General features: G+C 46.7%; 1 protein-coding gene and 1 non-coding gene across 2 annotated transcripts; both read right to left on the minus strand.

Moving 5' to 3' along the window:
• Positions 1-13,270: 13,270 nt before the first annotated feature.
• Positions 13,271-17,628, minus strand: FMC1 (formation of mitochondrial complex V assembly factor 1 homolog). Its single transcript, XM_003929755.4, has 2 exons — positions 17,332-17,628; positions 13,271-13,565 (listed from the first exon to the last, which is right to left on the minus strand). Exons 1-2 carry the CDS (start codon positions 17,467-17,469, stop codon positions 13,362-13,364), a joined length of 342 nt encoding a protein of 113 aa, XP_003929804.1. The 5' UTR covers positions 17,470-17,628; the 3' UTR covers positions 13,271-13,361.
• A 465-nt stretch (positions 17,629-18,093) lies between these two features.
• Positions 18,094-18,166, minus strand: TRNAR-CCU (transfer RNA arginine (anticodon CCU)). The gene has a single exon. It is a non-coding gene; the product is annotated as a tRNA-Arg (tRNA).
• Between the last annotated feature and the right edge of the window lie 4,599 nt (positions 18,167-22,765).

Consider the following 22,765-nt stretch of genomic DNA (forward strand, 5'->3'; position numbering starts at 1 on the left):
CGCCGCCGCCTCGAGACGTGCGGAAAGGGAGCCGGAGGGGTTGCGGGAGAGTCCGGGCTGCGCTCCTCACGACGACGTGTACGTGGAAGACGGCAGCCCCCGACAGCGACCCTCGTGCCCTCACTCTCCGTTCGGTTCTTGGGACAGAAGCGACAAGGGCCAAGCAAGCTCTCGCCTTCAACACCGCCACCCGCCAGAAGCCGTCAACCCCCCCTCCAAGCTCTGACGCCGCTCGCCGCCACCGTCGCCACGACGGGAGCGCGCACGCTCCTCGCGCTCGGTCGTTTCCCGCGGGGGCTCCACCAACTGGCGTCCAGCTGTATGGCTCCGCCCGCGAAGAGTTCCACCCTAACGGCTCAGGGCCCGGGCACGCGCGCTCCTCTCGCCCCTTTACCCCTGATCTCGCGATACTCTGGTTGCCCAACCTACGTTCCAAGCCGGATCCGCCCTGAGGCTCTAAGCCTTACTACGCTCCCTCCCGGCTACAGGGCCGGCGGCTAGGGCTGTGCGGCCCGCGGTGGTGGCGAGTCAGACCCAAATTAGCAAAAAGCGCTAGAGGCTTAGCTGAAAGTCAACAGAGTCCATGTCCGCCCTGACTGCGGTCAGCCTCCTGGGTGGCTAAGGTGGGCGTGCTCGGGGCGAACCCCCGCCCCCAGTGGCGTGGACGCTCCTGCTTCTCTTGCGCCTCTTCTGGCCCGGTGCAGCCCTGACTCGCACCCGCCTCTGCCTAGGGGGCTTTAAGGCTCTCCCCAGCTGGGAAGTGTCCAGTTTAGGAGAAAGCACCCGAAAGCAGTACCCTAGGAAACAGGCGCGCCGACCCGTTCGGATTCATCGTTACCCAGAAGGTCGCGGGCGGCGTGGTCTGAATGAAACCATAAAAACACAGCGTATTCTGAGCTACTGGGGAGGCGATCTCGGGGAGCGGGGAGCCAGCCGCGCTGGCCGCAGGGAAGCCGGGATTCTGAAGTTATTCGGCCAGTGACTCACCGGAGCCTCGGCTTTAGCTCTCCCCCCACGCAGGGCTCGTGGAGGTGGTCACACGGTCTCCTATGGCGTGGCTGTGAAAACAATGCGGAATAAAATGCCTAGCCCAGAGACTTTCCCTGGTATTTCTAAAGACTGTTTTAGTAAAATATTAATTCCTTGCTGGCGCGGTGGCACACGCCTGTAATCCCAGCACTTTGGGAGGCCGAAGCAGGGATCACCTGAGGTCAGGAGTTCAAAGACCAGCCTGGCCAACATGGTGAAACCCCGTCTCTACTAAAAATAGAAAAATTCGCTGGGTATGGTGGCGGGCGCCTGTAATCCTAGCTATTCCGGAGGCTGAGGCAGGAGAATCGCTTAACCACGGGGGGCAGAGGTTGCAGTGAGTCAAAATCACGCCATTGCACTCCACCCTGGGCGACAGAGCGAGACTTCTTCTCAACTCAAAAACAAATTCCTTAAGTAAGACATACAGGTCAGTGTGCAGGAAGAGGGTTGCTTAAAAAGAAATTTAAGCCGGGCGCGGTGGCTCGCGCCTGTAATCCCAGCACTTTGGGAGGCCGAGGCGGGTGGATCACGAGGTCAAGAGATCAAGACCATCCTGGTCAACATGGTGAAACCCCGTCTCTACTAAAAATACAAAAAATTAGCTGGGCATGGTGGCACGTGCCTGTAATCCCAGCTACTCAGGAGGCTGAGGCAGGAGAATTGCTTGAACCCAGGAGGCGGAGGCTGCGGTGAGCCGAGATCATGCCATTGCACTCCAGCCTGGTAACAAGAGCGAAACTCCGCCTCAAAAAAAAAAAGAAAAAAAGAAAAAAAAAGAAAGAAAGAAATTTAAAACTTGAAGAAAAATGAATTAATCGGCCGAGTGCGGTGGCTCACTCAGCTTGTAGTCCCAGCACTTTGGGAGGCCGAGGCGGGTAGATGACCTTAGGACAGGAGTTCAGGACCAGCCTGGCCAACATAGTGAAACGCCGTCTCTATTAAAAGTGCAAAACTTAGCAGGGCACGGTGGCACATGCCTGTAATCCCAGCTACTAGGGAGGCTGAGACAGGAGAATCGCTTGAGCCAAGGAGACAGAGGTTGAACTGAGCCGATATTGCAACACTACACTCCAGCCTGGGCAACAGCGAGACTTCGTCTCAAAAAATAAATAAATGAAATAAAATAAGATGTTCAAAAAGACAGGCACTTTCTGGATACTTTGAAAGGAAATGATAGATTTTTGTTCCATTAACATTGTATATGCATCGCCTTGGAACTATTAGCATATCAATGGAAAACATGAATAGTAGTAATAGTCCCAAAATTCCTTTAAATGTATATCGTCTGGAGCAGTTGTTCATTCCTGTAATCCCAGCACTTTGGCAGGTGGAGGCGGGCGGATCACCTGAGGTTAGTGTTCGAGACCACACTGACCAACATGGTGAAACCCCATCTCTACTAAACATACAAAAATTCACTGGGCGTGGTGGCAGGCACCTGTAATCCTGTAATCGCAGCTACTTGAGAGGCTGAGGCAGGAGAATCACTGGAACCCGGGAAGTGGAGGTTACAGTAAGCCGAGATCACGCCACCGCACTCCAGCCTGGGGGATAGAGTGAGACTATCTCAAAAAAAATTAGTTAAAGTAAGTGTGTATCGGGCCAATAAAAAATTTTTGAATCACGTTATCTTTAGTAATAGACAAAATAGCTTCTCTCTTACTCAGAGAACTCCAAATTCCAAACTCCAAAACTACTAGGACATCCTTTGGGAACTGATTTATAATAATAGAAAAATGTGCAAATTAGTTGTCCTAGAGGGATGTATTATTATGTACACAATATGATCTGACCCTGAAAAACAATATATTTAGGGAAATACACTAAAATGAGTAATTATGTTTTGGTGAAGAGATTTTTCTTTCTGCTTGTTTATATTTTAGATGTCTCTTATAAACAGCATATAAATCGGGCTTAAAAAATAGTATATACAATATAATATATAATGATCAAAATTGAGGCATGAAATTGAGTGAATTAAGTGATACTCACTTTTTTTTTTTTTTTTGAGACGGAGTTTCGCTCTTGTTACCCAGGCTGGAGTGCAATGGCGCGATCTCGGCTCACCCCAACCTCCGCCTCCTGGGTTCAAGCAATTCTTCTGCCTCAGCCTTCCGAGCTGGGACTACAGGCATGCGCCACCACGCCCAGCTAAGTTTTTTTTGTATTTTTAGTAGAGACGGGGTTTCACCATGTTGACCAGGATGGTCTCGATCTCTTGACCTCGTGATCCGCCCGCCTCGGCCTTCCAAAGTGCTGGGATTACAGGCGTGAGCCACCGCGCCCGGCCTGATATTCACTCTTTGAAACATTAATGATTTATATTCATGTAATTACTCCTATGTTTGGGTTTAAAACTCTTATTTTTGTCTATTTGTCTCAGCTATTTTATGTTTTTCTCTACTTTCTTGTCTGATTTTTAATAATTCCATTTTTTTCTGCTCTACTAGCATGGAAGTTTCATTTTATTATATTTTTATTATTTCAATGACTACCCTAGAAGTTATAATGTGCATCCTTAAGGTATCGAAGTCTAATTTAATCAATACCTTTATACTCCACCCCTCTGCAGGAGAGGCAATACAAGGAACCTAGAACACTAACTCCATTTACCCTCATCCCAAGTTATATGCTCTTGTTACCAGGTCTTTTAATTCTCTGGTTTTTTTTTTAAACCAAGTTTTATATAATCAATGTTCTTTACTGCTTATTTTGCTCTTCATTCCTTTGGAAATCTCTGCCCATCCATCTGGGATCATTTCTCTTTTATCTGAAGTTTATCCATTAGGACAGGAGTCAGCAAGCTACCAGCCACAGGCCAAATGCAGCCCATGGCCTATTTTTGTGAATAAAGTTTCCTTCTAATGCTGCCAGGCTCACTCATTTACATATTGTTATGGTTGCTTTTACTCCACAACAATAGAGTTGAGTGGTTTGTGAAGGATGCCATACTGTGTGGCCTAGAAGACCAAAATATTTACTATCTGACTCTTTTTTTTTTTTTTTTTTTTTAAGATGGGGTTTCACCATGTTGGCTAGGCTGGTCTCAAACCCCTAACCTTGAGTGATCCACCTGCCTCAGCCTCCCAAAGTGCTGGGATTACAGGCCTGAGCCACCAAACTGGGCCTGACTGTAGTTTGCCTGCCTTGCTTCAGGGTTTGCTTTTGTGTTGGTCACCTACTGGGGAGAACACTCCCATTTTTGTTTATCTAAAAAGATCTTTATTTTGAGGTGGTGCACGGTGGCTCACGCCTGTAATCCCAGCACTTTGGGAGGCAGGCAGATCACGAGGTCAAGAGATTGAGACCATCCTGGTCAACATAGTGAAACCCCATCTCAAATTAAAAAAGAAAAAAAGCCAGGCGCAGTGGCTCACGCCTGTAATCCTAGCACTTTGGGAGGCTGAGGTGGGCGGATCACCTGAGGTCAGGAGTTCAAGACCAGTCTGACCAATATGGTGAAACCCCGTCTTAAAAAAAAAAAAAAAAAAAAAGCGGGCGCGGTGGCTCAAGCCTGTAATCCCAGCACTTTGGGAGGCCGAGGCGAGTGGATCACGAGGTCAAGAGATCGAGACCATCCTGGTCAACATAGTGAAATCTCATCTCTACTAAAAATACAAAAATTAGCTGGGCATGGTGGTGCATGTCTCTAATCCCAGCTACTCAGGAGGCTGAGGCAGAAGAATTGCCTGAACCCAGGAGGCGGAGGTTTCGGTGAGCCGAGATCGCACCGTTGCACTCCAGCCTGGGTAACAAGAGCAAAACTCCGTCTCAAAAAAAAAAAAAAAAAAAAAAAGATCTTTATTTTGCTTTAAATTTTAGACGGATATTTTTATCAGCTAAATTCTAGGTTGGAGGTTCTTTTTTTTTTATTAGATAGGGTCTTGCTCCACACCTAGGCTGGAGGGCTGGAGTGCAGTGAGATCTTGCCTGGCTCACTGCACCCTTGACTTCCCCAGCTCAAGTGATCCTCCCACCTCAGCCTCCCAAGTAGCTGGGACTACAGGTATGCACCACCACACTGAGCTAATTTTTAAAATTTTTTCTTGTAGAGACAAGGTCTTCCTATGTTTCCCAGGCTGGTCTTAAACTCCTGGGTTCAAGCAATCTGCCTCCCAAAGTCCTGGGATTACAGGTATGAGCCACCATGCCCAGTGGTTATTTTCTTTGGGTACATACATTCTACCTGACCTTTTACCTTCCACTGCTCCTGAGAAGTCAGTTCTCAGTCTTTCACTCCTTTAAAGATAGCTGGCTACTTTATCATGCTATGGACTCAGTGAACGATGAGCCTTCACTCATTCATTGAGAATCCATCAACTAACATCTTTCATCAATTTAGGAAATTCTTAGCTGTTGTCTTCTCAGATCTCACCTCCCTCATCAACTTCTGGACATTTAAATACATGCATATTAGATAGTTTTCACTGTATCCTCTATATCTTACTCTCAATTTTGCACTTTTTACCTTGATCTTTCAAAACTGATGCTTTTTTCTGACAAATTTTATAGTTCACTAATCTCACTATACAGCTGTATCTGATTTATTACTTCCATCAGTGGAATTCTTTTTCAGTTCTAGAATTTTTATTAGGTTATTTATCAGACCTATAATATCATTTTATAGTTTCTGGTTCCCTGATGAAATTTCCAAGCTTGGCTGCTTCACTGAAGATATTAGAATCGGCCAACTGCCCTTAGTGAATAATTGGTAATCTGTGTTGGCCAATTCACTAAGGTCATTTTGACCTTAGTGAACAATTGTTTGGTAATCTGTGTTTGCCGATTCTAATATCTTCAGGTTTTTTACAGTCCACTGTTCGTGTTGGTTCTCACATATGAAGTCTTTTCTTGTGTGTCTGGTTATCTTTGTGTGCTGAACATGTATCTGTAAAAATACATGTACAGGAATAATATAAGCCCTAAGTAGAGATTATAATGCGTCTTCCTCCAGAGAGGACTTTTATTTTACTTTATTATGTAAGTGAAACGATTACTAGTCAGCAACCACCATAATACAGGTTCAAGGCCTCAGTTTCTCTTAACCAACAAATGACAAAAATCTGGATGGAAAGTCTGGCTAGGAGGCTGGGCACCATGGCTCACACCTGTATCCCCATACTTTAAGAGACCCAGGCAGGAGAATAACTTGAGGCCAGGAATTTGAGACCAGCCTGGGCAACATACAGAAACTGTGTCTCTACAAAAAGTAAAAAGAAAAAGAAAAGAAAAGGAAAGAAAAAAAATCAGCAGAGTATGTTGTTTGCCTGTCATCCCAGCTACTCAGAAGCCTCAAGCAAGAGGCTCTCTTGAGCCCCATGTGGTCAAGACTGCAATGATCCATGACCTTGCCACTGCACGCCAGCCTGGACAACAGAGTAAGACCCGGTCTCCAACAACAACAAAAAGTCTGGCAAGAATTTTTGTTTTATTTGCATCCAATTCAAATTTGAGATTGAACCTCATGGTCCTAGCTTAAAGAGCTTGTGATTAGAGTCCCTACCTTTGTGAGTCTAAACTGCCTTTTGTCTCTGTCTTACAGACCACTCAAAGTGCAGCTCAGTTTCAGTACTGAAGCTATTTCTACTAAATTGACAAATGCTGGCAGGGCGTGGTGGCACACACTTGTAATCCTAGCACTTTGGGAGGTCAAGGTGGCCAGATCACTTGAGGGCAGGAGTTTGAGACCAGCCTGGCCAACATGGCAACACCCCATCTCTACTAAAAATACAAAAATTAGCTGGGTGTGGTGGTGGGTGCTTGTCATCCCAGCTACCTGGGAGGCTGAGGCAGGAGAATCACTTGAACCCAGGAGGTGGAGGTTGCAGTGAGCTGAGATCATACCACTGCACTCCAGGCTGACAGAGTCTGCTTCAAAAATAAAGCTGACAAATGCCATCAAGCCAACAGTGTGCTTTGTGTGCTACACTACTTTTTTTGATTGTCTTCTCCTAAGTTTTGACCCAGCATTTCTTCACTATTTTATTAGCTCTTTAATGATTTCAATATTTTTTTTTAATTTTGACTTTTTTTCAGTTGTCTTCAGCAGAAGGGTTACTGCAAATTACCTAGATTGCCATCAACCTAACTGGAAGTTTGTTCTCCTGTTTCTTTTTTCTTTTTTTTTTTTTTTTAGGCGGAGTATCGCTTTTGTTACCCAGGCTGGAGTGCAATGGCGCGATCTCAGCTCACCGCAACCTCCGCCTCCTGGGTTCAGGCAGTTCTCCTACCTCAGCCTCCTGAGTAGCTGGGATTACAGGCACGTGCCACCACGCCCAGCTAATTTTTGTATTTTTAGTAGAGACAGGGTTTCACCATGTTGACCAGGATGGTCTTGATCTCTTGACCTCGTGATCCACCCGCCTGGGCCTCCCAAAGTGCTGGGATTACAGGCTTGAGCCACCGCACCCGGCCCTGTTCTCCTGTTTGTAAATTTTTTTCAATTTTTTTTTTTTTTTTTTTTGAGATGGAGTCTTGCTTTGTCACCCAGGCTGGAGTACAGTGGCTCGATCTTGGCAACTGGGTTCAAGCAATTCTCCTGCCTCAGCCTCCTGGGTAGCTGAGATTACAGGCTCCTGCCACCATGCCTGACTCATTTTTGTATTTTTAGTAGAGACAGGGTTTCACCATTTTGGTCGGGCTGGTCTTGAACTCCTGACCTCATGATCCACCCGCCTCAGCCTCCCAAAGTGCTGGGATTACAGGTGCCCAGCCAATTGTTTCAAAACTTTTTTTTTTTTTTTTTGAGACGGAGTTTCGCCCTTGTTACCCAGGCTGGAGTGCAATGGCGCGATCTCGGCTCACCGCAACCTCCGCCTCCTGGGCTCAGGCAATTCTCCTGCCTCAGCCTCCTGAGTAGCTGGGATTACAGGCACGTGCCACCATGCCCAGCTAATTTTTTGCACTTTTAGTAGTGACGGGGTTTCACCATGTTGACCAGGATGGTCTCGATCTCTCGACCTCGTGATCCACCCGCCTCGGCCTCCCAAAGTGCTGGGATTACAGGCTTGAGCCACCGCGCCCGGCTCAAAACTTTTAAATGTAGTAACTATGTTATTAATCTTAGCATCTCAAAAAAAAAAAAAAATCTCTGTATGTCTGTGTCTGCATTTTAGCAATTGATAACTATTCCTCTTCAAGGAACAAGGTCTCAGAGGGAAACAAGAAATCATGTAAAGTAGGGTTAAAGTACACATTTAAAATAGGTAATTGAAACAGAACAGGTACAAGTAACATGTTTTGCTAGCTGTGCAGAACAGACAACCTATCAATTTATTGTAATTTATGAACTAAATATGGTAAAGGATATATCATAAAAATTAATTGCAGTTATTCTTGGGGCATCAGTACATACAATCAAATTTTATAAACATGGTGCCCATTTATTTTTGAGACACAGTGTTGCGCTGTCACCCAGGCTGGTGTGCAGTGGTGTAATCTCAGCTCACTGCAACCTCTGCCTCCCAGGTTCAAGGGATTCTCCTGCCTCAACCTCCTGGGTAAGTGGGATTACAGGCGTCTGCCACCATGTCCGGCTAATTTTTGTAGTTTCAGTAGAGATGGGGTTTCACCACGTTCGCCAGGCTGGTCTCGAACTCCGTCCTCAGGTGATCCACCTGCCTCAGCCTCCCAAAGGGCTGGGATTATAGATGTGACCCAGTGTGCCCAGCCGATGCCTATGTAGATTTAAAACTTTAAGTTTTTTTTTCTTTTTTTTTTTTTTGGAGACAGAGTCTTGCTCTGTCGCCCAGGCTGGAGTGCAGTGGTGTGATCTCGGCTCACTGCAACCTCCACCTCCCGGGTTCAAGCGATTCTCCTGCCTCAGTCTCCTGAGTAGCTGGGACTATGGTTGCATGCCACCATGCCCAGCTAATTTTTTGTATTTTTAGTAGAGATGGGGTTTCACTGTGTTAGCCAGGCTGGTCTTGATCTCATGATCTGCCCACCTTGGCCTCCCAAAGTTCTGGGGTTACAGGCGTGAGTCACCGCACTCAGCCTAAAACTTCAATTGAAAATTACTTTTACTCTGATTAAATTAAAACTTAAAACTTACTTACAGACTGCCTTGGATTAGCCTACCTTTAGTTCAGAACAACACAGATTTCTTTCCCCACCACATAATCCTAGTATGTGAACATCTTGTTCTTATCACATGTTCATATTTGTATCTCTAACACTTAACCAAACAAGGAGCTCAATACTTTATAGCCAGATACATCCTCAGCTCTAGTGAAAATAAGTGGAAATGTATTTATATCTGAAGCTTGTGGAGAGGAAAAATGACAACAGCCAAACCTAATCCGAAAGAACTAGTTAATTGGTTTATTCAAGACAGGGGAATTAAAATCAGTAAGGATACAAACTATATTGCTTGAAAGAAACTTTTTTTAAAAAAAACAATTTCTGCCGGGCGCGGTGGCTCAAGCTTGTAATCCCAGCACTTTGGGAGGCCGAGGCGGGTGGATCGCGAGGTCAAGAGATCAAGACCATCCTGGTCAACATGGTGAAACCCCGTCTCTACTAAAAATACAAAAAAAATTAGCTGGGCATGGTGGCATGTGCCTGTAATCCCAGCTACTCAGGAGGCTGAGGCAGGAGAATTGCTTGAACCCAGGAGGCGGAGGTTGCAGTGAGCCGAGAGCGCGCCATTGCACTCCAGCCTGGGTAACAAGAGCGAAACTCCGTCTCAAAAAAAAAAAAAATTTCTATCTTTGAGATGAGGTCTTGCTCTGTCACCAAGGTGAGTGCAGTGGCACAATCATGGCTCAACACTGCAGTCTCCACTTCCCAGGCTCAAGCGGTCCTTCCAGCTCAGCATCCTGAGCAGCTAGGATTACAGGCGTGCACCACCATGACCAGCTAATTTTTTATTTTTATTTTTGTAGAGAAGGTGTCTTTTTTTTAAAAAAAAAAAAAGATGGGTTTTCACCATGTTGGTCAGGCTGGTCTAGAACCCCCGACCTCAGGTGATCCGCCCACCTCAGCCTCCCAAAGTGCTGGGATTACAGGCATGAGCCACCGCGCTGGGCGAGAAGGTGTCTCTATGTTGCCCAGGCTGGTCACAAACTCCTGGCCCCAAGCCATCCTCCTGTCTCAGCCACCCAAAGTGCTGGGATTAAAGGTGTGAGCCACTATGCCTGGCTTTTTTTCTATTTTAGATATGGTCTTGCTCTGTTGCCCAGGCTGGAGAGCAGTAGCTATGATCATAGCTCACTGCAGCCTCTAATTCTTGGGCTCAAGTGGTATTCCTACCTCAGCCTCCTCTGAGTAGCTGGGACTGTGGGAGCATGACACCACACCTGGCTAATATTTGCATTTTTTTCTAGAGACAGGGTCTCATTATGTTGCTCAGGCTGGTCTCAAACTTTTGGCTTCAAGCAATCCTCCCATCCAGTCCTCTCACTGTGCTAGGATTACAAACAGGAGCCACCTCCCCACACGTTTACTTTTGTTAACAGTGAAAAGGGAGCAGCCGGGCGCGGTGGCTCACGCCGGTAATCCCAGCACTTTGGGAGGCCGAGGCGGGTGGATCACAAGGTCAAGAGATTGAGACCATCATGGTCAACACAGTGAAACCCCGTCTCTACTAAAAATACAAAAATTAGCTGGGCGTGGTGGCACGTGCCTGTAATCCCAGCTACTCAGGAGGCTGAGGCAGGAGAATTGCCTGAATCCAGGAGGCGGAAGTTGCAGTGAGCCGAGATCGCACCATTGCACTCCAGCCTGGGTAACAAGAGCGAAACTCTGCCTAAAAAAAAAAAATTCAAAGGTAAGGGAGCTAAGGCAGTTATCACCTATATAGTAGGCATTCATAAATCCTTGTTGAAGGAAGAAAAGATAGAAAGTGAAATTTAATCTGAAATCCTGAAGAATGAATAGGATATAGCTATTGATTGGGAGAAGAGCTTTCCCCATATAAGGAACAGCAAAATGTGAAATAAAGAGCCACCGTGCCTAATAACTGAAAATTTTTTGTTGTTGTTTTTAAAGATGGGGTTTCACCATGATGGCCAGGCTGGTCTTGAACTCCTGACCTCAGGTGATCCACCCACCTCAGCCTCCCAAAGTGCTAGGATTACAGGCATGAGCCACCGCATCCGACCTAATAACTGAATTTCTATATTCAGTTCTAGCTAGACTGTCAAACACAGAGAGAGAATAGAGAAGAAGCTGAAAATTAGCTAGGTGTGGTGGCATATGCCTGCAGTCCCAGCCACTCAGGAGGCTAAGGCAGGGGCATCACATGAACCTGAGAGGCAGAGGTTGCAGTGAGCTGAGATCATGCCACTGAACTCCAGCCTGGGCAACAGTGAGACCCTATCTCTTTTTTTCTTGAGAGAGTCTTGCTCTGTTGCCAGGCGCCAGGCTGGAGTGCAGTGGCACAATCTCAGCTCGCTGCAACCTCTGCCTCCCTGGTTCAAGCAATTCTCCTGCCTCAGCCTCCAGAGTACCTGAGACTACAGGCGCATGCCACCACGCCCAATTAATTTTTGTATTTTAGTAGAGATGGGGTTTCACTATGTTGGCCAGGATGGTCTTGATCTCTTGACCTCGTGATCTACCCGCCTTGGCCTCTGAAAGTGCTGTGATTACAGGCATGAGTCACCATGCACGGCTGAGGCCCTAATTCAAAACAAAAAACCAAAAATGTATGTTAAACATTTCTATTTTTTAAAATCCATTTAGTTGAATAAATGTTTGACCTATTAATACTATTATGTTAACCTCTTAGAAGAGATGTTTTGAAATGCTTTATGAATAGTTCTGTTGAGATTATGCTTCTGTGAGAAGAGCTGAGATATGCATTCAAAAACATTTAATACATGCAATGAGTAAGTCACTGTGGAAGGTGCTTTAGAAACTGCAAAGATGAATGAGACATAGTCCAGGAAAAAAGAGGTTATCTATCTACCAGAAGAAACTGACATATGCCATAAAGGAACCACAGGTAAATAAGTGTTAGCAATTCACAAAGAGAATGATTTTTGAAGAAATAAGGATGTAAGACACAAAAGGACCCTTTAGAAGACTATTTTCTTTGTTCAGCCAAAAGATTCTTGGTGCTTGAACCAGGACAGAGGCAGTGGAGACAGAGATGGGAAGAAGGCTATTAGAGCTATTGCAGAAATTAAAATTGCTGGAAATCGTGAAAAGCAAGGAGAGGGAGGAAGACCAAATGAAGCTCAAGTTTCTGACTTGGTTAGCCAAGTGCATGGTGGAGCTATCTGCCCAGGTAGGGAGCTCAAGAGGAGGAACAATTTGTAAGATGAGGAGACAGAAAAAAGATGTCAATGTGCTCATCCATCCCCCTCTGTGGGGTATAGCTGAGCTCTGGCCATGTTGCTCATGCTAAGGGCCCACACTTGTCAGGCCTAGGGAGGTAAGAACTCTCCACTGGCAAGTCTCTCTTAACCTGTTCTGCTTTGGGGCCTGCCCAGTTAAAAATAAAAGATACTTCTCTATGGTTGAGAACCCCTTAGAGCCTCATCATTTTGACTTTAATTCACGCACATCTTTATGTATCCCTTTAACTCTCCTCAATGACCCTATTTGAGTGTGCCATCTATTTCCTGACAGGACTGTAGCACATCATATTTATGTATTTTTAATGAGATATATATGTATAATTGTTTGTATATGGATAGGAAATATCTGGAAAGATGCACATCAAACTGTTAGTAATAATGACCACCTGGTAATGGGGATAAGAAGCAAGACAGGAAATGAGGGCTTCTTTTATTGTATGTTTATAACATTTGAATTCCTCAAACAAAAGGCTTATACTACTTTTTTTTTTTTTTCTCTGAGACGGAGTTTCGTTCTTGTTACCCAGGCTGGAGTGCAATGGCGCGATCTCGGCTCACCGCAACTTCCGCCTCCTGAGTTCAGGCAATTCTCCTGCCTCAGCCTCCTGAGTAGCTGGGATTACAGGCACGCGCCACCATGCCCAGCTAATGTTTTGTATTTTTTAGTAGAGACGGGGTTTCACCGTGTTGACCAGGATGGTCTTGATCTCTTGACCTCGTGATCCGCCCGCCTCGGCCTCCCAAAGTGCTGGGATTACAGGCTTGAGCCACCGCGCCCGGCCCTTATACTACTTTTAAAATTTAAAAAAATTTGTTTAAAGTAGACAACATCAGTTAGTCTAGTATAAGAAGTTCAGTAAGTTCACTGACAGTAAAGATGAAACCGCCAGTTAATTCTCCTAAGAACCAGTAAACAAAATTAGAGGAAAACCTTAAACTTAAAAAAAGTTTAATGATAAATACATATTGACAGAAATTATTAAATTTTCTTATGAATGCAGCATCCAAGGATACTCTCCATGTTCATGGTTCCCAGCCCTTCCCTCCAGGCTGATGCGGCAATTGGAGGCCCACCAAGCCAGCAGACTCCTCCACTGAGCGCTCACCCTTGCCATGAAATTCCTGATGCAGGGCCACATGTTCCCGGATGCTACGCAGGAGGCAGAGATAGGTGGCAGCTTGAAAATGAAGCTCATGTTGGGCTCTGCACAACTTTTCACTGGTGACCTAGAAAAGCAGCAAGTCAGAAGCTCTTAACCCAGCTACAGATAGAGGTCCACAGAGAAAAATTTAATCAACAAGCCTTCTCTAGAATGAAAGTAAATTGCACAGAGGAAATACAAACATGTATCTATATACACATATACTTAATACATCTACAGAGGCACTCTATGATGATTAGTAAAGCTGACCTCTGGTTCTGATTTTAAAAAGGAGTTACATTGAATGTTCCTGCATTCAGTGAGTACTACAAGAAGTCATCTAGTTTCAATTCCTTCATTTTACAGGTGAGGAAACTAAAGCCTAGAGATGCTCAGAGATTAGTTAATGGTAGATATGGAAATTATAATCAGGTCACTGATGATTAATGGCACCTAAAGAATATAATGAGGCTGGGTGCGGTGGCTCAAGCCTGTAATCCCAGCACTTTGGGAGGCCAAGGTGGATGGCTCACAAGGTCAGGAATTCGAGACCAGCCTGACCAACACGGTGAAACCCCATCTCTAATAAAAATACAACAATTAGCTGGTCATGGTGGCATGTGCCTATAATCCCAGCTATTCAGGAGGCTGAGACAGGAGAATCCCTTGAACCCAGGAGGTGGAGGTTGCAGTGAGCTGAGATTGTGCCACTACACTCCAGCCTGGTGACAGAGCAAGACTCCAACCCTCCCACCCCGCCCCACAAAAAAAGGAATATAATGTAGAACTTTCTCCCTTTCAAGCAAATAAAGGACTGCTTTATTTATGTTTCTATGACTGGTTAATGTGACATATACCTTTCATTACAATGAAAATTGAAACCTTATTTTGTCTGAAAAATAACTTTGTACTATTAACAAATGAAGGTTTTTTTGTTTTCTTTTGTTTTGTTTTTGAGACTGAGTTTCCCTCTTGTTACCCAGGCTGGAGTGCAATGGTGCGATCTCGGCTCACCGCAACGTCCTCCTCCTGGGTTCAGGTTATTCTCCTGCCTCAGCCTGCTGAGTAGCTGAGATTACAGGCACGCGCCACCATGCCCAGGTAATTTTTTGTATTTTTAGTAGAGACGGGGTTTCACCATGTTGACCAGGACGGTCTTGATTTCTTGACCTCATGATCCACCCGCGTCGGCCTCCCAAAGTGCTGGGATTACAGGCTTGAGCCACCGCGCCCGGCCCTTAAAAGTCTTAGAATGCCTTCCCATTACACTTACACTAAAGTTTAAATTCCTGTTCTGCCTACCACCTCATCTACCTCCACTTCACCCACCACACCCTAAGGGCTAAACCATTCTCAATTGGCAATTTTTCTCCCCTCTGGACTTTCAATTGTGCAGTTTTTAAACCTGGACCCTAACCCCAATTTACTTGCTAACTCCAAATTAGCCTTCAGGTCCCTGATTAATTTCCTCCGGAAAACCTTCCCTAACCTCTTCTTTATATTCCAGCACCTGTTGTCTACACGTTGAGCACTTATTTATTCTTTTTTTTTTTTTTTTTTTTTTTTTTTTTGAGACGGAGTTTCGCTCTTGTTACCCAGGCTGGAGTGCAATGGCGCGATCTCGGCTCACCGCAACCTCCGCCTCCTGGGTTCAGGCAATTCTCCTGCCTCAGCCTCCTGAGTAGCTGGGATTACAGGCACGCGCCACCATGCCCAGCTAATTTTTTTGTATTTTTAGTAGAGACGGGGTTTCACCATGTTGACCAGGATGGTCTCGATCTCTTGACCTCGTGATCCACCCACCTCGGCCTCCCAAAGTGCTGGGATTACAGGCTTGAGCCACCGCGCCCGGCCCTGAGCACTTATTTATTCTAAATGCTTTACTGTATCGCTCCTAAGGTGGGTATCAAGCGTCTTAAAGAACAGGGCCCATAAGCATCTGATTTTTCCTATTTAGACCAGGTTTCCAGCACAGTCCCGAAAGTTGTCACCTTTTAAAAACTAGGTGAATTTTAGTTTTGCTTTTTTTTTTTTTTTTTTTTCCGAGACGGAGTTTCGCCCTTGTTACACAGGCTGGAGTGCAATGGCGCGATCTCGGCTCACCGCAACCTCCGCCTCCTGGGTTCAGGCAATTCTCCTGCCTCAGCCTCCTGAGTAGCTGGGATTACAGGCACGCGCCACCATGCCCAGCTAATTTTTTTGTATTTTTAGTAGAGACGGGGTTTCACCATGTTGACCAGGATGGTCTCGATCTCTTGACCTCGTGATCCACCCACCTCGGCCTCCCAAAGTGCTGGGATTACAGGCTTGAGCCACCGCGCCCGGCCCTGAGCACTTATTTATTCTAAATGCTTTACTGTATCGCTCCTAAGGTGGGTATCAAGCGTCTTAAAGAACAGGGCCCATAAGCATCTGATTTTTCCTATTTAGACCAGGTTTCCAGCACAGTCCCGAAAGTTGTCACCTTTTAAAAACTAGGTGAATTTTAGTTTTGCTTTTTTTTTTTTTTTTTTTTTTTTTCCGAGACGGAGTTTCGCCCTTGTTACCCAGGCTGGAGTGCAATGGCGCGATCTCGGCTCACCGCAACCTCCGCCTCCTGGGTTCAGGCAATTCTCCTGCCTCAGCCTCCTGAGTAGCTGGGATTACAGGCACGCGCCACCATGCCCAGCTAATTTTTTTGTATTTTTAGTAGAGACGGGGTTTCACCATGTTGACCAGGATGGTCTCGATCTCTTGACCTCGTGATCCACCCACCTCGGCCTCCCAAAGTGCTGGGATTACAGGCTTGAGCCACCGCGCCCGGCCCTGAGCACTTATTTATTCTAAATGCTTTACTGTATCGCTCCTAAGGTGGGTATCAAGCGTCTTAAAGAACAGGGCCCATAAGCATCTGATTTTTCCTATTTAGACCAGGTTTCCAGCACAGTCCCGAAAGTTGTCACCTTTTAAAAACTAGGTGAATTTTAGTTTTGCTTTTTTTTTTTTTTTTTTTTTCCGAGACGGAGTTTCGCCCTTGTTACCCAGGCTGGAGTGCAATGGCGCGATCTCGGCTCACCGCAACCTCCGCCTCCTGGGTTCAGGCAATTCTCCTGCCTCAGCCTCCTGAGTAGCTGGGATTACAGGCACGCGCCACCATGCCCAGCTAATTTTTTGCACTTTTAGTAGTGACGGGGTTTCACCATGTTGACCAGGATGGTCTCGATCTCTCGACCTCGTGATCCACCCGCCTCGGCCTCCCAAAGTGCTGGGATTACAGGCTTGAGCCACCGCGCCCGGCTAGTTTTGCATTCTGACGTCCATGGCTCAGAAATTCGACTGTGAAGATGATTCTCCCTTTTCCCACATTGCTCAAGAGCAGCAAGTTTCCTTCCCTAAAGCCCAGTTTTTCTTTTCCGCCTCAAAAAAAAAAAAAAAAAAACTCTCAGAATAATTTTTCTAGGGGAAGGCTGAGGAGATTGTTGGCCAGATGCTGCGGCTTTAAGTCTAGTGACAGTACACCCTTCAAGTCTATCTACATTCTTTTACCCCCTGCATTTTCTCTATTCCACTTTCCTGACTTTCCCCTCCACACAGACAACACACCAGCCAATGAAATCCCTGGGGACGGGTCCGCCCCTCTGGTGGACACTGACGTCTCCAGAGCGACTCTGAGCCCTCAGCGGTCCTTTAGTCCCTGCGTTTACGCCAGAGCATGGAGCCTCGGCCCTGGGTTGGTTTGGTCGGAATGAGGGCTCCGTGGAAGGGCTGGCCTCAGCCATGCGGGAATGAGACATCGTGCTCCCCACCCCGGCCCAGGCCCGACTCTCCCTCCCTCCCCAGCAGGTGGAGCACCCGGGACACGGCTCCCGTACCCGATGTGCACGGAAAGCCTTCACGAGGTACCGATAGGCCGCGGTGTCGCGATAGGGTCGGCCGGTGGCCGCGCTCAGGTAGCGCAACTCCCGCAGAAGTCCCCGCAAAGTGCGCGCCGGAGACCCTAAGGCCGCCATTTCCCTGTCCTCCGAGCCTGGTGACCGACGGCGTCCTGCGACCTCCCACCTGGGCGCCTGATGGTACGGTCGGGCCGACTACCGGCTCCCCCTATCGACTTGCGAGCAGTGGAACGGCTCATCTGGCCATTGTACATTAATAGAAGGCCGAATTGCGCCCTAACAAGAAAAGCAAACGAAAGCCGAGTGTTCACTGACGGTACCAGGTCCTCCAACCCCGAAAAAGGGATTGGGGAAATGGGGGCCTTTCTTCACTGCGTCATTGAAGATGCCCCTTAGCACACCAACCGCCGAGTCTCAGGAGAAGTGGGCCCGGCTTGGGGGAGTGGGTGTGGATTTGATACGGAACACGCTGAGAAGATATTTTTAAATGATTTCTAAAAGGGATATCAAAATTCAACGTATTGACGGACTTCTCCCCAAATCCCAGGGGACCTGCGGCTCACGGAAAGGACATGGGAGTATGCTGATTCTGGAAAGTTGCAGCCCACCAGCTAGTAAAAACACAAACACACATACACCCTTCCCGTTAAAAAAATAGATAATGAAGTTGGCATACTTCGCTTTGTTTAGAAAAGGAAACAAGCGTTTTGAGGGCCAAAAAAAAAAAAAAAAAACTCAGCCCACCCCAGATGGGACTCGAACCCACAATCCCTGGCTTAGGAGGCCAATGCCTTATCCATTAGGCCACTGGGGCTTCTGTAAGCGACGCGCTCACACAACATATTCAATTATTTTCTTCTTCGGTACGTCACCATCATTTCACTTTCGTCTTACCCTATCCCACGAAACCACACCTAGGGCCCACGTGAGGGGTGAGGTATGCTGGGAGTTGTAGTTAGAGAACAAAAGTCCATATTACAGCGCCAAAAGATTTACCCTCGAAATCGCACCGATGCTCCGGACGTTGAACGGGCGCACGCACGCATCTGCGTACGCCCTTGCCTGCGCATTCCCCGCGCCTGCGCAAAAACGGGCTTGCGTTGTCGCGGAGCAGAGCGCGCTGGGCCAACTGGACAGATCTTGGAAACTCGCCTTCTGAACGTTAGCTCCGTTGTGTTTCCACCGGAAACAGCCGGACCTTTTCCGGTGTTGCGACTTTCCGGGCGGAGCTTTGCTCCAGCCGGCCGTTAGGTGGCGCCTGCTGCGGTCAGTTTCTGCTTCCGGTTGAAGCGTTGAGGCCATTTCCGCAGAGCGGGTGGCAGGTTTAGAAACACGTGGCGTGCGCTCTGATTGGCGGGTCAGCGGTAAACATGGGACAGCGGGGAAGTAATAGTACACTGACTGATTAGGAATTTAATTTTAAAAATTAGTAGTTCATTTTTTGGTTCCTAATTGTGTAACTTGAACAAATCACTTCAGAATCCCAGTGAACTTGTCCTTATAATATCACAGGGCCTCCCCATTGTCCCTAAGATAAAGTGCAGACGACATAAATTGATCCTCGCTTATATCTTAGTCTTCATCTTTCACTCTTTCTTGTCACTCTCTGCTCCAGGTATCTGCACTGTGTTGCTTCCCCACCACACCCCTTACTTGTTTAACTCCCTCTGGCTGAAACTTAACCATTTGTGTTAATGTTACTGTTTGGGCCGGGCGTGGTGGCTCAAGCCTGTAATCCCAGCACTTTGGGAGGCCGAGGCGGGTGGATCACACGGTCAAGAGATCGAGACCATCCTGGTCGACATAGTGAAACCCCATCTCTACTAAAAATACAAAAAATCAGCTGGGCATGGTGGCACGTGCCTGTAATCCCAGCTACTCAGGAGGCTGAGGCACAGGAGAATTGCCTGAACCCAGGAGGCGGAGGTTGCGGTGAGCCGAGATCTCGCCATTGCACTCCAGCCTAGGTAATAAGAGTGAAACTCCGTCTCAAAAAAAAAAAAAAAAAAAGGCCGGGCGCGGTGGCTCAAGCCTGTAATCCCAGCACTTTGGGAGGCCGAGGCGGGTGGATCACGAGGTCAAGAGATCGAGACCATCCTGGTCAACATGGTGAAACCCCGTCTCTACTAAAAATACAAAAATTAGCTGGGCGTGGTGGCGCACGCCTGTAGTCCCAGCTACTCAGGAGGCTGAGGCAGGAGAATTGCTTGAACCCAGGGAGCGGAGGTTGCGGTGAGCCGAGATCGCGCCATTGCACTCCAGCCTGGGTAACAAGAGCGAAACCCCGTCTCAAGAAAAAAAAAAAAAAAATTACTGTTTACCCTTTGGGCTTCAGCTTACTCTGGAAGTCTAGGTTAGACTCTTCTCTAGGTCCTTGAGGTCAATAAGGCAAGGTGAAAATGATTCATTCTCATCTGGTCCCTTTTTGCTCCCTTTATTTACTCATCATAAATAACTATTCAGGTAGGTACAAGGCCACTACTCCATATTGTAGTTGTCAGTCTCATCCATCAGACTGGGAAATTGTTCAGCTCCGAAAGCCCTGTGCCTCACAGAAGAGACTGTTTCTTCATCAGGCTGGCTGCTGGGTAGCATAGTCATAACAGCTTAGTCTGAAGTTCCTAAAGGGATTGGCACCGTCTGACCCCAATGGCTAGGAGACATAAGCTATTGAGCAGGAATGACAAACACAAATGGTACATTAATGAGTAAAGCTGGCTTGTTTGGAACCCTGGTGAACTGGATAGCACCTAGCCCACCTGTCCAGGGGGCAGCCATTACTGACCTCCACTGATTGTTGCCATTTTAGGAAAGCAAATCTTTTTTAAAAACAAAATTTTTTCAGGGAAATCTGGAAATCTATGTTTTAATGCTATAGCTTTCCTTCTAAATATTGGCCACTAACGAATACTTTAAAAGTACTACATGCGAAAATAAACAGCCCACAGACGTCTAGTCTGTAAAGAAAGATGGAAGAAAAAAAGGGCGGTAGGATTGTAAGCTAAGAAAAGATAAAAATAGGTGGCGTGCCTACTTTGTGGGAAAAGAAGCTGCTTTGATGACCATGCCTTTTTACTTTTTCTTTTTAGAACACTTTTTTTTTTTTTTTTTTTTGAGACGGAGTTTCGCTCTTGTTACCCAGGCTGGAGTGCAATGGCGCTATCTCGGCTCACCGCAACCTCCGCCTCCTGGGTTCAGGCAATTCTCCTGCCTCAGCCTCCTGAGTAGCTGGGATTACAGGCACGCACAACCATGCCCAGCTAATTTTTTGTATTTTTAGTAGAGACGGGGTTTCACCTTGCTGACCAGGATGGTCTCGATCTCTCGACCTCGTGATCCACCCGCCTCGGCCTCCCAAAGTGCTGGGTTTACAGGCTTGAGCCACCGTGCCCGGCTAGAACATTTTTTAAAACTTTATTGTCTTTTTAAACTTTTAAATAATCTTTTATTCTTTCCTTTCATCTCCTTAGCCTGATACCCTGCCTTATGTTTAGGAAAAAATGTTCCCGATAATAAATATAAATAGAGTAAACACATTTGTATTAACTTAATATGTGAGATTCTGTTCAAAATCCATTTTCATTATAGGTCACTCTTCAGCACCCTCAGCTGATTGCCACACTGGCTAAATTAAGGAACTTTAACATCTAAAACAGCTTTCTCAAGATAACTATTTTAAATGTTCCCCACTCTTGGCCAGGTGCAGTGGCTCAGGTGCTGTAATCCCAGCACCTTGGGAGGCCAAGGTGGGCAGATCACTTGAGGCCAGGAGTTCAAGACCAGCCTGGCCAACATGGCAAAAACCGATTCTCCACTAAAAATACAAAAATTAGCTGGGCATGATGGTGTGTGCCTGTAGTCCCAGGTACTCTGGAAGCTGAGGCAGAATTGCTTGAACCCAGAGGCAGAGGTTGCAGTGAACCCAGAAGGCGGAGGTTGCACTTCAGCCTCAATGACACAGCGAGTCTGTCTGAAAACAAAAGTTCCCCACTCTTTTTTTTTTTTTTTTTTTTGAGACGGAGTTTCACTCTTGTTACCCAGGCTGGAGTGCAATGGCGCGATCTCGGCTCACCGCAACCTCCGCCTCCTGGGCTCAGGCAATTCTCCTGCCTCAGCCTCCTGAGTAGCTGGGATTACAGGCACACGCCACCATGCCCAGCTAATTTTTTGTATTTTTAGTAGAGACGGGGTTTCACCATGTTGACTAGGATGGTCTCGATCTCTTGACCTCGTGATCCACCCGCCTCAGCTTCCCAAAGTGCTGGGATTACAGGCTTGAGCCACCGCGCCCGGCTGAGTTCCCCACTCTTAATGTATTTTCAGATACTGAGGGTTTTTGGATAGTACTTTTTGGCTAGACACACCAGCTAATTATTTAACCGAGTGTACGGTGATAGAATTAAATCTCCGAAGAGCCTGGCCAACAAAGCAAGACCCTGTCTCAACAAAAAAATAAATCTCTGTATATGGTGTTGTGTGACTAGTTCTGGCTACACGGTAGTTTGAGGATCACTTGAGCCCAGAAGTTCAAGGCTGCAGTGCACTATTATCTCACCACTGCATGGCACCCCAAATGACAGTGAGACCCTGTCTCTAAAATAATAATACTGGGAGCAGTGGCCCAGCACTTTGGAAGGCTGAGGCAGATGGATTGCTTCAGCTTAGAAGTTTGAGACCAGCCTGGACAACAGTGAAAACTCATCTAACTCATCTCTACAAAAAATTTGTTTAATTAGCCAGGTGTGGTAGTGTCTGCCTGTATTCCCAGCTACTTGGGAGGCTGAGGTAGGAGGATCACTTGAGCCTGCGAGGCAGAGCCTGTGGTGAGCCTTGATTACACCGCTACACTTCAGCATGGGTGACAGAGTGAGACCCAGTCTAAAATTTTTTTTTCTTTTTAAGAAGGCTGTTTTGTTTTGTTTTGTTTTTTTAGAGACGGAGTTTCGCTCTTGTTACCCAGGCTGGAGTGCAGTGGCGTGATCTCAGCTCACCGCAACCTCCACCTCCTGGGTTCAGGCAATTCTCCTGCCTCAGCCTCCTGAGTAGCTGGGATTACAGGCACACGCCACCATGTCCAGCTAATTTTTTGTATTTTTAGTAGAGACGGGGTTTCACTATGTTGACCAGGATGGTCTCGATCTCTTGACCTAGTGATCTACCCGCCTCAGCCTCCCCAAGTGCTGGGATTACAGGCTTGAGCCACCGCGCCTGGCCCTGATAAATCCTTTATCAAAGGGAGATAAATACATGAAGATGGGGGGAAAAACAGCGTAAAAAGGATGACTCTATCAAAGACCAGAGCACCTCTTCTGCTCCCAGGGATCACAGCTCCTCACTATCAAGGGAACAAAACAAGACAGAGAACGAGTTTGATGAATCGACAGAAGCAGGCTTCAGAAGGTGGGTAATAACA

This window comes from Saimiri boliviensis, chromosome 10 (genome assembly GCF_048565385.1).
Source record: "Saimiri boliviensis isolate mSaiBol1 chromosome 10, mSaiBol1.pri, whole genome shotgun sequence".
NCBI lineage: Eukaryota > Metazoa > Chordata > Mammalia > Primates > Cebidae > Saimiri > Saimiri boliviensis.

Bases quoted from the DNA above. Each gene is read 5' to 3' on its own strand.
- FMC1 (XM_003929755.4), bottom strand. From the start codon at position 17,469: ATGGCGGCCTTAGGGTCTCCGGCGCGCACTTTGCGGGGACTTCTGCGG. The intron at 13,566-17,331 runs GTACGGGAGCCG...CTGCTTTTCTAG, and splicing joins AGGCTTTCCGTGCACATCGG to GTCACCAGTGAAAAGTTGTG.